Source organism: Notolepis coatsorum, assembly GCF_963971535.1.
Source record: "Notolepis coatsorum genome assembly, chromosome: 9".
Taxonomy (NCBI): domain Eukaryota; kingdom Metazoa; phylum Chordata; class Actinopteri; order Aulopiformes; family Paralepididae; genus Notolepis; species Notolepis coatsorum.
Window position 1 is genome coordinate 52,345,571 of NC_140173.1, and position 15,304 is coordinate 52,360,874.

General features: G+C 43.8%; 1 protein-coding gene across 4 annotated transcripts in view; it reads left to right on the top strand.

The window, feature by feature from the left end:
• sufu (suppressor of fused homolog) overlaps positions 1-14,705 on the top strand; it is a 74,967-nt gene extending 60,262 nt beyond the window's left edge. For all 4 annotated transcript variants that reach the window (XM_084321684.1, XM_084321686.1, XM_084321685.1 and 1 more), the window contains 3 exons: positions 8,788-8,926; positions 9,611-9,679; positions 11,333-14,705. In XM_084321684.1, the coding sequence (XP_084177810.1) occupies positions 8,788-8,926; positions 9,611-9,679; positions 11,333-11,422 (298 nt within the window). In that variant the 3' untranslated portion in view covers positions 11,423-14,705. The remainder of the gene's footprint in view (positions 1-8,787; positions 8,927-9,610; positions 9,680-11,332) is intronic.
• The last annotated feature ends 599 nt before the right edge of the window (positions 14,706-15,304 follow it).

The window sequence follows — 15,304 nt, forward strand, 5'->3', positions numbered from 1 at the left end:
AGACTGACTAGGGGCATGGTGGTGTAGACTGACTAGGGGCATGGTGGTGTAGACTGACTAGGGGCATGGTGGTGGTGTAGACTGACTAGGGGCATGGTGGTGGTGTAGACTGACTAGGGGCATGGTGGTGTAGACTGACTAGGGGCATGGTGGTGGTGTAGACTGACTAGGGGCATGGTGGTGTGTAGACTGATTAGGGGCATGGTGGTGAACCCTAACTCAGGTGACCAGGAATACCTGTTTTTTCCAAAATTCTGTTCAAATGCCATCTTGGAATAACAAAACAACGATTGTGTGCAGACAATTGAAAATGTTGGGTTCCTTTCCACTTTCTTGAATATAGAAAAAATTTAAATACTTGTTCTAGAACTGTATTTTTTGCACTTGTTTGTTAAGTTACTGGGAATACCCTTTCCTTGTTTTTGCTCATTTTAACAGACAAAACACAACACATTCTAGTAATTCTGGTTTACACCTAACCCTTATTATTGCTGTTATGATTTCCAAAAATAAAATCTCACCAATCTTTAGTAAAATAGGAGATTTAAGTGTTTATCTGGAATTGTGAGGATAGGTATTCGCTGTAACCTGGGATCAATATGTGAAACGTAATTATCTCCTAAAATAATTGGCCACAAAAGACTAAACTCATTTTGGTTGTTCATTGGGGTGCCAAGATCATGCCCAAAACATATCATGCATATGCCATGAAAATTAAGCCTTTTATGTTTGTTATCAATTGAAGGCCATGAACTATGTTGACTCATATCCTATACCCGGATTTTTCCTTCAGATTCAGCTAAATTTGAATTCTCTTGAGATAACTCGGGGAGAACTATGGTATTATGTTACATGATGATGATATCCCTACAAAACAACCAAAACATTTTAATTCTCTCTTAAATTGGAGGAGATAGTGAATTGGTATTCCCGGTAACTTAGGTCAACTTTAGAGGTCCGCCATCCCTCATTACATGATTTTTTTTTTAAAGCTGAATTATTTGGCATCTATAACAATCATTCTTGACATGAGAAAAGATTTTAATGTTGTTCGTATAACGTCCTGGGTTATATGGCTTAGAAATGGGGCAGGTTACCGGGAATACATGCGTTACCCATATATAGAGAGAGAGAGAATATATTGTCCCCCCGTTGGGATGAACTTGGGAGTCTGTTCCTAGTTTATCTGCCACACGTTAGCACTCGATAACGCTAGTTAGCTGTCCCTGCCTTTAGCTAAGCTACTAGCCGACATGGCTAGCCCAACTGAACCACACGTTAGCACTCGATAACGTTATGTAGCTAAAGCTAGCTAGCTGTCCCTGCCTTTAGCTAAGCTACTAGCCGACATGGCTAGCCCGACTGAACCACACGTTAGCACTCGATAACGTTACGTAGCTAAAGCTAACTAGCTAGCTAGGTTAGCTAATGCTAGTTAGCTGTCCCTGCCTTTAGCTAAGCTACTAGCCGACATGGCTAGCCTGACTGAACGTTCTAACACGCAACAACTTTCATCTTCAGTCCATCTGCCGAACGTCCTCTTCGTCTTGGCATAACCTAATCACTATACTTGGTATTGATAAGCTTACGGCATGCAGCGTTATTTCCTCTGCTCCGATGCTGCACATTTGGTTTTCAAAAGTAGGAGGCCCGACAACACACGTTAATGTCCCCATGGGCCGTACAAGTCTTCTTTAAACAAGTCAAGAAGAAAACATAACAATAAGTCAAGAACAGAACAAGAACACCATAAGGTCCAACAAATTTAAAATAAATGCAAATAAATGAAAGAATGCAAGCACTCCCAGACATACCCCACGCGAAGGTAAGGAAAAACTCACTAAAACCTAACAATAGGGGAAAATGCTCCACAGGCAGTGTGGAGGAGAGAAACCTTAGAAGGGCCATTCAAGGGGGGATCTCCCTTCTTAGATGTCGGTGATAGTAGTGTTGCAGACTAACAGTTGGTAAGCATGCACTCAAGTGTGTAGTGAAACACAGAATAGTGCATGCAATAGCAACTGAACATTTTGAAAAATTAAAGATAGAGCTGATAGCGATAGCAACTGAACATTTTGAAAGATTGAAGATAGAGCTGATAGCGAATTTATTTGAGGCACAGGGGCGGCGCAAAGAGGGTCGCATCCTCCCCGTCTTAATCACGGGACATTCAACACTCCGGTCATTGCTCAGGGACAGCCGGAGACAGGGAGATAGGGGGCGGCGCAGAGAGGGTTGCGAACTCCCCGACATCATCCCGGGGAAGTCCGGCACTCCGGTCACCACTACGAGACCTCCGGAGACAGGAGGGCACGCAGAGAGGGTCGCATCTTCCCGGCCTTCATCACGGGACGTCCGACACTCCGGTCAGCACTCCAGGACAGCAACTCACAGGGGGACAGGGAGACGGGACAGGCGTTAGACAGCTCATGTGATTGTAGTGGGCGGACATAGCAATAGATACAAGTGGTAAGCATATATGTGAATAGAGTAGATATATGAAGTAAGCATATGTGAATAGAATAGAAGTACTTAACCCAGCAATGAAACCGCATTGACACATCAGTTGACAGGACCACGGACAGACGACGGTAAGTAACTGATCCAAGGCCTCGGTGGTGCATGTAGAGCAGTCACTGCAATCTTGGCCAAGACCCCGAGGCATCCATCACCTTAGTCAGCGCTAGATAATACCGGTCTTCTTCACATCTCTCTACCGACTACCAGACCGACGCCAACCAGCTCCCCCTAGTGTTAGTCCCAGGGCTGGGCGATATGGCCAAAAACGTTATCGCGATAAAATAATAAAATTATTTTCATATCACTCTATATCGATAATTATCGTCGATATAATTTCTGTCAAGTTTAATTAACTTCTTATGCCCGGCGCCGTTCCTCTACGCAGTAAACACGGCCCAGTGCATAGATTATTATATTCCACCAGGGGGCAACTGGATCATATGCATTATAAGAATGGAACTAACACAGTTAGCCAGAGCAAGCGGTGTATCCCAGGACAATGTACTAACTATCACCCTAAAATACTCCGTTCCGCCACAATACATTGCAACAACGTCCACCGCATACCCCACACTACTCTAAACGTTACCTCAGAATTCACGCCACACACCCACTCCGCACGTAAACTATAAAATAGCGGCGTGAAAGCTAATGATCCTAGCCAGCCTTGTTTACTACCCAGAGGTGCATCGCGGGTCTCCTTCGCTGTCACCATCTCCTTCACTGATTGGTTGTTAGTGCGCGTGTGCTGATATCCAAGCTTGGAAAATCGATATATCGAAACTTTGCGACCACGTTTCATGTTTATTTCGAGGAAATAATTTTTCGCGATAGTTATCGTTATCGTTTTATCGCCCAGCCCTAGTTAGTCCTCCCACGATGCTTTGCAAAAAAGTAAACGGGTCATCGAATGAAACCAATAGTATATCTGCAGAGCCCCAGAGCCCGGAACACTATTCTACAAACGTGTCTAATGTGAAATATATAAGCATGTAAGCAAAACTAGATTTTAGGTCTGTGATGGAAAGTGATTGTTAAAAAAAAAAAAATCTCTCTCTTCTCGCGAGGCCCCCCTTCTTGCGAGGCCCTGTGCGACCGCACTGCTCGCACGCCCCTAGCGGCAACCCTGTTCCTCAGGTATCAGGTCGGTCAGTGATGTAGTGATGAGAGGAGGCTGCTCTGGTCTTTATATACACATCTCAACACCTCGACCACATCTTACCACACGTCATAAACATGATGCAAGGCCTGTCTGCCACTGTCTGTTCTTATCAGGTTCATATCAGGTTCATATCAGCTTCATATCAGCTTCTTGATTCCAAAGTACCAGGGGTCAGGACTGGATATGCGGGAAGACAAGTTCCTTCCTTGTGTAACTTCCCTGAAGTTGGGGTAGCAGATTGGCCAAGAGGTACAGTAGAGAAGGTCACCAGGAACTGAAAAGTCACCGGTTCGATCCCTGGCACCAACAGCAGAGTGTATTTCCAGCTGTGAGCTGGTGATCGGAGCGTGCGCTCCCCAAACCTTCAGTTCTATCAGGTACAGCTGTGGTTCTCAACGTGGGGTCCGGGGGCCTCCAGGGACCCTTAGTGGGGTTCCAGGGGTCCCCAGAAAATAACCAGGACTTGTTTAATTTCACTATAATTTCATGGGCTAGAAGTTAAGCAGAGTGAGAGAACGTATCAGAATGACTCTGATGTTAAGGTTCAGTCTCTCCTTTGTTATCTCCCACCAAGATGCTTATGGAATTATGGACTAAATCATAACAACAATGTTCTCAGGTGAGGGTTCCTGAGATAAACCCTTATTAAATGAGCGTTCCTGAGATAAACTCTTATTAAATTAGGGTTCCTGAGATAAACCCTTATTAAATGAGCGTTCCTGAGATAAACTCTTATTAAATGAGGGTTCCTGAGATAAACTATTATTAAATGAGGGTTCCTGAGATAAACTCTTATTAGGAGTTCCCAGCCTAATGTGTATCAATTCTTCTTAATAGATAAAGTATTGTACCCTATATCTATACAGTAATACTAATTATTATGTTTAATTGAATTAATTCCTATTTGTTCAGTTCATTGTAAGATTCAGATCCAGATTCAGATGACTTTATTCACCATATTGTAGTACAAATGGAATGTGATTCGTCATTTACAGTGCATGCTTTTTTTCACAATTAAGAACAATACAACAGTAAATAAATAATTATAAAGTGCAAGACAGGACAGAACAGTGAGACAACAATAAGACAGTAAAAGTGCAGTGGTTGGGGACGTGGATACAGTGCAGCACAAAGTTCAAGTCCAGAAGTCCAGCCCTAGCAGCTCGGCCATAGAGGGGGGGGGGGGGGGGGGTGGAGCAGGGGGACACCTGACTCATTTACCAGGCGAGCTGCTGAGGGGAAGAAACTCAGTCTGTGACGGGACCTAAGTGTCTTGGGCAGCCGTAGCCGCCTGCCGCGGGGGAGCATGGTGAAGAGGTTGTGTAAGGCAGCAAGTGTTTCATAATCATCTCTCAATTTGCACAGTCCACGAGTGAAGAGGAGCAGGGAGATGAACATGATATCTAGCCTGCCCCCTTACTCAAAACAATAAACAAACAATATAAATAGATGGTCTGTCAATTACAATCATCTAACAATCAATACTTCGAGTAAAGATTCCACTTGAGCACCACAGATTTTACAAATTATTTTATGAAAAGGAGACATCGAGAAGCTTCGTCTCTGACTTTTATTTATTATTTTTTTTAACTTTTTTATCATTCCATTTGGGCTGTGGGGGGTGCTTAATGTCTGAAGGAGTCGACTGAAGGCTTCTTGTCCTCTGCAAAAGCATGCAATTGGTCCACTGATGGATACATCTTGATATTTGTCTAGTGTGTTCATTAGATGGGTGAAATCCTCTTTCAGTGCCTCTGTGCCTGTTTTCGTAGGCAGTTAGCCTCTGATATGCGTGCCATTAGTGTTAGGCACGCTTCTAGGCCTCTTTTCTTTTGGAAAGAATGATAATTTTTTTTTTTTTTTATTATTATTTTTTTTTATTATATTCAACTAAGAGGTTGGCCAGTCGACTACGGCTCCTTTCGACCGATTAGTCGACTAATCGATTAATAGGGGTCAGCCCTACGTCCTCATATGAAATCCTTCCCCTAGACTCTGTTTGGAGGAAGGATATCCCAAACTTGGAAGTAGATTTTGATTGGGATGAAGTCTGGGCAAACGTACGGCTATCATCACGTAACCCAGATCACCAACAGATTAACCTTAACTTTGTTCATAGGACTTACCTGACTCCTAGACGTTTGCACCTAATGGGGCTCAGACAAGACCCTCGATGCTCCTTATGTTTAAACGGTGATCTTGGTACATTTATGCATATGTATTGGTAATGCCCTCCTGTTAAGATATTCTGGGAATGGAAAGTGATTGTTAACCCTTTATCTGCCAGGGATTATTCTGATCATATACCCCTATCTGCCACTGTTGAAAGTCTATGGAGATGTTCCCCTTCTTTGCAGGGCTATAACTTTTTAAATTGTATTGCTAAATTGACATTACTATGGCCCATTCAACGTCAAGTATCTATCGTTTAGGATGTAGCAACGTTCTACTTTTTCATTCACATATTCATACTAAAATATGGTCTAAAGTATAAATATGTTTTTATCGTTTTCTGCAGCATTCTGCAGAACGTGATTTATAGCCATAAATGCATTATATTGATGATCAAATACAGTTTGATAGCGATCGGCGCCAGATAATTTTTTTTAAATGTACGTGCTTCTAGAAGTTACTACTCATCATCTGATGTTGACCGGATGGGGGGGGGGGGTCGTTTATAATTCCGTGGCCAACGTTAGATGATTCATGTAGTGTGGGTGATATGATCATCAGAGCAGTTTGTATCGAACACGGTAATAATAAACGCTGAAACTTACCCCAGTCTCCTCGGGCCGTTGGGCGATCAGCTTGGAGTAGAAAGTTTCCTATTATGGGATGTTGATCTAGATGAACCATTTCCAGGTTGTATAATACTATATATGTCCAAATAACGTTGTTTATTGAGTTAGGGCGAGTGATTGATTATCCAGTGTGTCGAGATGGAGCCCCGGGAGCTATAGCGAGTGGCCGGACCGAATTTGGATGAGCACCACTTTCTGTTTCCGGTTTGCTGTTTGGGCGATCCGCCGATCGGCCACCAGATGGCGCTCTTGAACCGTTGGAGAGTTGAGAGGAGATCAACAGGAGATCTCAAGTCTCCGCGGGTGAAATATGATTGCCATCACAGATTTTTGAAATATTGATCTCAATGACGTGTTACGGCGTCATTGGCAGATTACGCATGGCGGAGAATGACGTGTTAACTCGTCCTTGGCGATTAAAGGGTTAACATTCTATTTATTTATATTTTTATTAAAAAAATAAAAATCTCTCTTCTTGCGAGGCCCCCCTTCTCGCGAGGCCCTGTGCGACCGCACTGCTCGCACACCCCTAGCGGAGGCCCTGATTATACACATAATTTAAGATATAGTTAATGCGTTCGCAAATACGAGAGCTCTATCATTGAAGTGGGCGTTGGCATTCAACAGGGTTCCGGGCACCGGACCTGTGGCACGGAAAGTGTTAAGGACCAGCCGGTCACTAGAACGGGTTCCATAGATTCCAACATTTCATTCGAATAATGATGTAATATAAGGAGGTAGCTTAAGAATGAACAAATACCAGTGTTTGTTGCGCCTCTCCGTCAGAGAGGACCAACCAACCTTCTCATAAAGGCCACAGTGACGAGTGTCGTGTCCGTCGTCTGCCCATACCGGTTCCCGAACGTGTCTAGATGGGGAAAGTGTCGTCTGAACGTCGTGATTTACGAGCCTCTGTGGCCAGCGGACGGGAGAAAGGCGATCCCCTTCGCCCGATACTGTAACACACACGCACGCTATTGTCATCCACTGATTGCCCAGACGATAAAGAATACTTGTTGCTCAGATTCCCTCCCCGGGGAACCCTGGTAGATACCGCGCTACACTATCACAGCACAGAGATTCAAGTTTTGTTTTGTGTTGTTTAACTTTACACACCGTGTACAGGCTTATAATGTTCTTGGACTTAAAAAAGATTTACTGACCGTAATACATCAAGCGGAATCTGATGACCTCTGGTCCGCAGATATATACGTGTCTCATGCCATAGTGGCGCCGGTTGCCCTGGCTTGGAAGGGGTGGCTGATGCACCTGCTTTATGTAATCACTGTCTCTGTGGGAAAGCACAGGGCCAACGGCCAGCTTACAGAGAGCCCTTTGTATGAACCAGGGGAAGATGGATAGAAGGGGAGAGAAAAAGATGGAGCGAGATTGGCCCTGGGAGTTAGTCAGAATACAGCGAAGGACACTCGGGTTCTGAGTGGGACACACCTGCGAAGACAAAGGGGACTAAATAAAGACGGGTCAATAGAGTACCTTTGGCTTGAAGCTGGGGTAGGCAACTCTGGAGGAATGAGCAAGAGTGAGCTTACCTGTCCAGCAGGATCACAGCGGGCTCGGTGCCGTGCGCTATAAACACACACACACACACACACACACACACACACAACAAAGGTTCCCCACAGACTCTCAAAGGCACTGGCAGTTTCAAGCTGGATTTTTCAGAAAACTGTAAAAATATATATACTTCCCGGCCTCTCGTTGGCCGACGCGACCCTGGGGGACGCCGCTCTGCTCGCCAGAAATCCCTGATTGGTTGTTAAGAATTCCGGGTTGATTACAGGGCCTGGACAGTCACAGAGAGACCAGGTGTTTGTTTTCTCAGAGCCTTTTGATTTATCGGTAGCCGCCGTCAGGATGTATGTACAATTTAGAATAAAATCTTTCCATAACAATTAACTTGTCCAAACTGGTTACGGTGCTGACGACCAGCACTACAGTCAAAACCGGGGACCAGAATTGGGACGGACGTGGAACCGAAACCCAAACAATCAGCCGACCACCGTGGCTTCTAATGACAGGGCAGCTCATGTTCTGTGGGTCTTCTGTCTGCTCCAGAGGGCGGCTGCTTACGGGCTGCTTGCTCATGTTCTGTGGGTCTTCTGTCTGCCGCAGAGGACGGCTGCTTACGGGCTGCTTGCTCATGTTCTGTGGGTCTTCTGTCTGCCCCAGAGCGCGGCTGCTTACGGGCTGCTTGCTCATGTTCTGTGGGTCTTCTGTCTGCCCCAGAGGACGGCTGCTTACGGGCTGCTTGCTCATGTTCTGTGGGTCTTCTGTCTGCCGCAGAGGGCGGCTGCTGCACGGGAGACACTTCACCTACAAGAGCATCAACGGCGACACGGCCATCACCTTCGTGTCTACTGGAGTGGAAGGAGCCTTTGCTACGGAGGAGCATCCATACGCAGCGCACGGTCCCTGGCTTCAGGTACACGCGCACACACACACACACCTACACACCTTCTTGTGTTACTATACAAGTTGTGAAGACTATGAACTAGATTCCATTGACTAGTATTAATTCCTCTAGTTCTCTAAAATGGCCTATTTTGAAGTGAGGTACAATCAAAAAGGGCTTCATTTCCTATGTCCACAAGTCAAACTGGTACTTGCAAAGACAAGTATGCACGTGCGCACACACACACATACACACACACACACACACACACACACACACACACACACACACACACACACACACACACACACACACACACACACACACACAGGAATGCTCTGTGCTTTCTGTACACATGCTGCATGCATTCAATTTAACTGACTACTCTCTCTCTGTCTCTGGCTCTGTCCCTCTCTGTCTCTCTCTCTGTCTCTCTCTGTCTCTGTCTGTCTCTCCTGTCTCTCTCTCTCTGTCTTTGTCTCTCTCTCTGTCTCTGTCTCTCTCTGTCTCTGGCTCTGTCCCTCTCTGTCTCTCTCTCTGTCTCTCTCTGTCTCTCTCTGTCGCTGTCTGTCTCTCCTGTCTCTCTCTCTCTGTCTTTGTCTCTCTCTCTGTCTCTCTGTCTCTCTCTGTCTCTGTCTCTCTCTCTGTCTTTGTCTCTGTCTCTCTCTCTCTCTGTCTCTGTCTCTCTCTCTCTCTCTCCCTCTCCCTCTTTAGATATTGTTGACTGAGGAGTTTGTGGAGCAGATGCTTGGAGACATACAGGACCTGAACACTTGTGAAGAGGTGGGTGAGACCTTTTCTCTGCACTGAGGAAATGGTGAATTTCTGTTTGTTTCAACCGCTCATATCAGAATGGTGAATGGTGATGCGTGGATAGATACCAGTACTGGTCTTGATAATGAAAACGCTGAAGTTGAATAAAAGATTTATGAAAGAAAAAGTGGAAAAACATTTCAGCATATAATATATTTATGGCGTTTTGGAAGAGGACAATTTAGTTCCCTAATGGTAAGAGTGAGTATGCTAATCATTGACATATGCTAGCCTGTAATAATCCCCACCCTCTCCAGAAAAATCCACTTTGCATTTGATATATTGAAGATATTTAAATTTTATTTTATTTTATTTTATTTGTCTTTTTACAATAATTTGTGATGCCATCACAAACACTGGCATTTAAAGGGTAAACTTTCAAAAAGTCCTGCACCAGAATGCAGGAAATTAAGTCTTTGTAACAAAATAATTCCTGGTGGGCCCAGACCCCCCACTTAACACTTTGAATGCCCAGCAGGGGGCGCACATTTAGTGCTTGAATGCCCACATCCACTTCAATGTTAGCATTAATATCGCCTAATCTATGTTTTAAATTATGGCTATGTGTCTAATCTGCCCGTCGCATTATCAATGACCTATTTCCAGTCAACATTGTTGAAGCAGATTGTTTTTTTATCGGTTCATTTCCGTTTCATAGCATTTAGAAAACCCCTCGTTTTCACAGGAAAAAAAGAGGATTCCATGATAATCGCCCGTACTTTAATATTCTAGAACGTTGTCATTTGTCGGCCTACTTATGAATCGTTTTCAAATAAACGCTAGATTATCGATAGTATATGTGTACGTGTGCACGCTAGTGCCGCACGCTGAAAATCGATTCTCTCAGTTCCTGATCGCTCTTAGAGTCAAACAGCCATATCACAAAAAAAAGAAAACGCTTATATCTCCATGAAAACGGGTCTGATTATCCTAATACTGGTCAAATAGATTCCTTACCTGAGATCAGATGGTATCCAAATGGATTATTCCAATTCCTGATCGCCATTCCGAAAATCGATCCTTTTATTGATCCACCGCGTATACTGTACAACACATAATCCCCGCTGCTCTGAGGGTCCAGAATGAAGCTGATCGACTCCGGTCACATGCGTGAGAAGTAAAATGTGGAGTCCGGGTCTTTTTTTTCTCATGTCTTTTCATTGAGTCCAATCCAAAAGGGTGAATTACCATCTGGGAGACGATAGGGGGCGCTTTTTCACATCTGAGCGCCTGGAGTGGCTGATTTACCATATGAATTCAGATCGCGAATAAATAAATAAAAACAAGAAAAAACGAATATTCTCGTTATGGACATTCAACCCGCGGGGGGTAAACCCGAGAAAACTCGGGTTGGGCATCCAAAGTGTTAAGAAGTGGCCTGACTGGGGCTATATTTCGCACTATATTTCCCCGCCTGAATTATTTCCCTAGTCCGGCCCTGCATAGCAGTATTTGGTATGGGCAAATACTTGGAAGATTAGTTTTCTGAATCTGTTAAACAGTGGGGAAGTAGAACCAGACTCCCTGGAAAACTAGTATCATTACTGAGTGGACTATCCTGGCGAAGTAAAGTTGATTGATTGATTGATGGTCACAGTTAATAATTACATTTCCTTCTTACAGACCAAGTTACCAAAGGAGTACAGCTGGCCAGAGAAGAATCTGAAGATCTCCGTCCTACCAGACTCTGTGTTTGATAACCCTCTGCAGTGAGACTGGGACCACTCAAATCCACACCACACATCTACCATACGCACCCTCATGTCTTTACGCAGATCTCTACCTTGACTGAAACCACACACACACACACACACACACACACACACACACACACACACACACACACACACACACACACACACACACCAGTGTTCTCCCCTGGAATGTATGACACGGTGGTATTAGGGCACCAATGATAAACACTAGCATGACACTCCTACTGAAGTGATTCTTTGTGGATTAACCTGTTAAGCTGTAGGAATATGTCGCCTAAGTAAATGGAAGATTGCTCCACTTCTGCAAGGTCAATTTGCATGTTCTTGGTATCTAGGAACATCTAGGGACCTGGGGGTATGTATTTCCAGTGTCAGAAATATTGTGTCTGTTACTAGGCTGAGTACATTTTAATGAAGAAAAGGAGAATATAAATTATGATTTATGATTTTTGCATCTTTGATCATGTTAAATCTGCGGGGTACGAGAAAATGCTCACTGAGCTCATTCACCACCTTATTGAGATCATGTGTACAAAAAATCTAAGCAAATGAATAAAGGGAAGATGATTAAACAGAAGGATTTGTAGATACAGTAATGAATGATAATCGATTTTAATTATAAATTCATATTTGACCTTGAACTTGACCTTATTATGGCCAAATCATACATCTATGGATAGGGAAAATGCTCCTGTTTCCAATGGCAGGGTTTAATCTGGATTTAGTCATTTCCTTGCGGTTTTTACGATAATTAGCATTTTCCGATAAATTCGTATTTCCGATAAATCGCATAAAACATCGGTAAAAATGAAAATATACACTTTGACTACTGTTTTTGATAGGGTTATTGGCTTTACTCTTGGCTACAAAAAATTAATATTTAAAAACATTAACCTCTTAACATCCAAGGGCCCACATGTGTACGATTCTTTGCCGACCTCTAGTGGCTCAGGTGTGTATTTATTTTAATACAATACATGGATAGAATTAAAGCCCTATTTGTTGCCTGTCGATTGCCCTTTCAGGTGACAAAATCCGTTCAGCGGTTCTCGAGTTACATGCCGATATGTGAGGCGTGCCCCAAAGTACGCAAAAGTACACATTACCACCCTTGACTCCCGGGCCTCTAGCTCTGTCAATCATTTGGCGATCTCGACAATCCTTGCACAGTGTTGTAGCCAATGAGTGTGGCTTTCCAATGATACCCCATGATATGATAATTGGGGATCTAATACGGTCTCTATTGATCGATTTATGATAAAGAAAAGCAGGGTCCCCCTGTAGGGGGACCTTAAGGCTTAACACACTAATTGATAGGTCCACAAGGTGGTGTTTATACATTCACAAGTTAGTTGCAATGCTGTTGTTACACACTTAGGGGAGAAACCGTGTGTGCACATACATACACTCATTGACTACACTATGACTGACGAGGGACCTTCTGGGGCCTTCTCACTCCCTTCTGCCTTCATTCATGGACTCCGAGTGGCCCAGGGGCCCAGAGTCCTGTATCCCCCCCCCCCCCCCCCCCCCAGCGGACAGCCAGAGACAGCCTCACTCACTGGGACTCTCCTGGGATGGACACTGCTGGGGACACTAATGGAAGATTGTGGATGGTCCCATCCAAAGACTTTTACACCATGGGTTCTCAAACTGTGGGCTGGAACCCACTATGGGTTGCAGGCCTGTTTCTGGTGGGTCCCCACACGACGGGAATAATGCTTACATTATGAGCCTGGGTTTCGTGTGAGAGAATACATTTCTCCCTCTGGCCCCAGGCAGAGAGAGTTTAAGAACCATTACTTTAGACTGTTACTTCATTCTCAGATTGGCCCCATTGTTTCTACTGTGTTTCTCTGAGGTTCAAATGTTTTGAAAAATGTCCAGCACGCTTCAAACCTATCTCTGCCTATCTCTGTAGTCATAATCTGTGAGATATTCTGATGGCTGTACGCTTTTATCCAAAGTTTGTCACGCACGCATACATTTTAGTATGGGTGTCTGCTGGTCGCAGTAGGAATCGGAACACCTTACCTTGGTTATGCTGCGTTCCAATAAAATGCTGGAATTTCCAGTCGGGTGGTCGTAATTGCGCCCCGGTGCGTTCCAAGGGTCCGATTCAGCAAACCCTAGGAAGGAAATGTGGACGTCCGCAAGAGGCTGATGTTTGTGCGGCTGTTTTTTTTTTAGCAAAACGATAATATATACAGATAAACTATGTGAACGGAATTACCAAATGGGTGTTTTTATGTTGAGAATCAAGCTTAAAAGAGAACTGCACTTCAGAAAACTCTTGAGTTGAGAAAACTATGTTTCCTACTTGGAATTCCTGATTTTTAGGGACAGTCCCTTGCAATTTCCCTAATAGGGCAGTCAGAATCTTCCGACTTTGGGACACGTCTGAAACGCATGCTCTACACACCGAACCACATGCTAAACGGTAGCGTTACGTTGTCATTCCCCCCCAATGTAACCCGTTCAGGTCACAGACACAAGGTCCATGTTCAGATTTGAAGGGATACTTTAGGTTTTTTAGTGAATTTGATTCCTTTAGGTATTTTTATACCATTCATAAAGCACCAGCGCAAATGTTTTGGTTATTGAAATATTAGAAGCAAAGATAAGATATACTTAGGATTTGTTAGCAACAGAAGTGGAAGTCATTGAGCTGAAAACTATTTCTCAGAAAGATCGTATCCAAGTCCCTGTATATAGTAAATAATGCTACCGACTTATGCTCACATTGCTAATCTCCGGCAACAGATTCTGCCTTCAGAAAACAACACTTGAAGCGAGTGCATTTTTGGAAAGAATAAAAGGTATCCTGGGTTCTTAATCAATCATTACGATTGCATTACGATGATGTACCGATCACGGGCAAGATAAAGTCCCATGGTACTTGGGTGCACTCTCGAGGACGCTGTAGTTAGGCTAATTCCAGTGGTCGTTGAAAAGACTGAAACATCACTGGTTGTATCTTTGTAATGGTGTTCTCTTCAAATTAGTTTATGTACGTATAGTATTTTCAAATGCTGGACATTCTCTTTTATAATTTTTTTTATTACATGTTTGTGGCCATGCCAAAGCTACAGTTGGTAGTACCCTCCCAATGTTGTCTGTTTCTTGCGAGCGATTTGATTCTGTGATGTTGAATTTAGATTTAGACTGAATCTTTATTTGTGACCCGTTTGATAATCGAGCCCTGTTGTTTTTGCTGTGTGGTATTATCATTCAAGAAGCAGATTTACCCAGCCAAATAAATGAAAACGAATTATATGTAATTCTTGGCTGTTTTGATTGAATAATTGTCCAAATAAATGTGGGTATTTGTTATCACGGATGTCTTGCAGCCATACCAACCAACGAGGTCTCGTTTGAAACACTCTGGGATGGTATTTCATGGAGATAACTGGGCCTGCTTCTGCTTCTTGAAATAACCCCCATTCTGTCCCGTTTCAAATATTACGGAAGTATCTACCATTGTTCCCCTGTACCAAGAAAAGCTGGTAGATTCCTGTTGCAATTCAGTCAAGCTTGATTAAGATGTCCATTTGGTGGTGAAATGGCATTGGAGCTTCTCCATTGGCTTTTCAGAAGGTGGGCTTTAAAGAAGAAAAAAAAGTATTCCTGGACGAATAGAGCTATTGCCAGGGTCCACTGCACATGTGCCTAGAGATCCTCTATATGTTTAACGTCACTGAATGGGAGTCCATCTCTAGTGGTTCCCATCACAAGTATTTGTCCTCGATGGTTACATAAATGTCCTGGAATGCGTGTCCCTATCAACAGGACCTGCGCTAAATGTGATGGGCTGAACCTCTCCAGTGCCTTTGAGGCGAACAGGACCGTGTAACCTACAGACTGATGCACACGGTGCCTG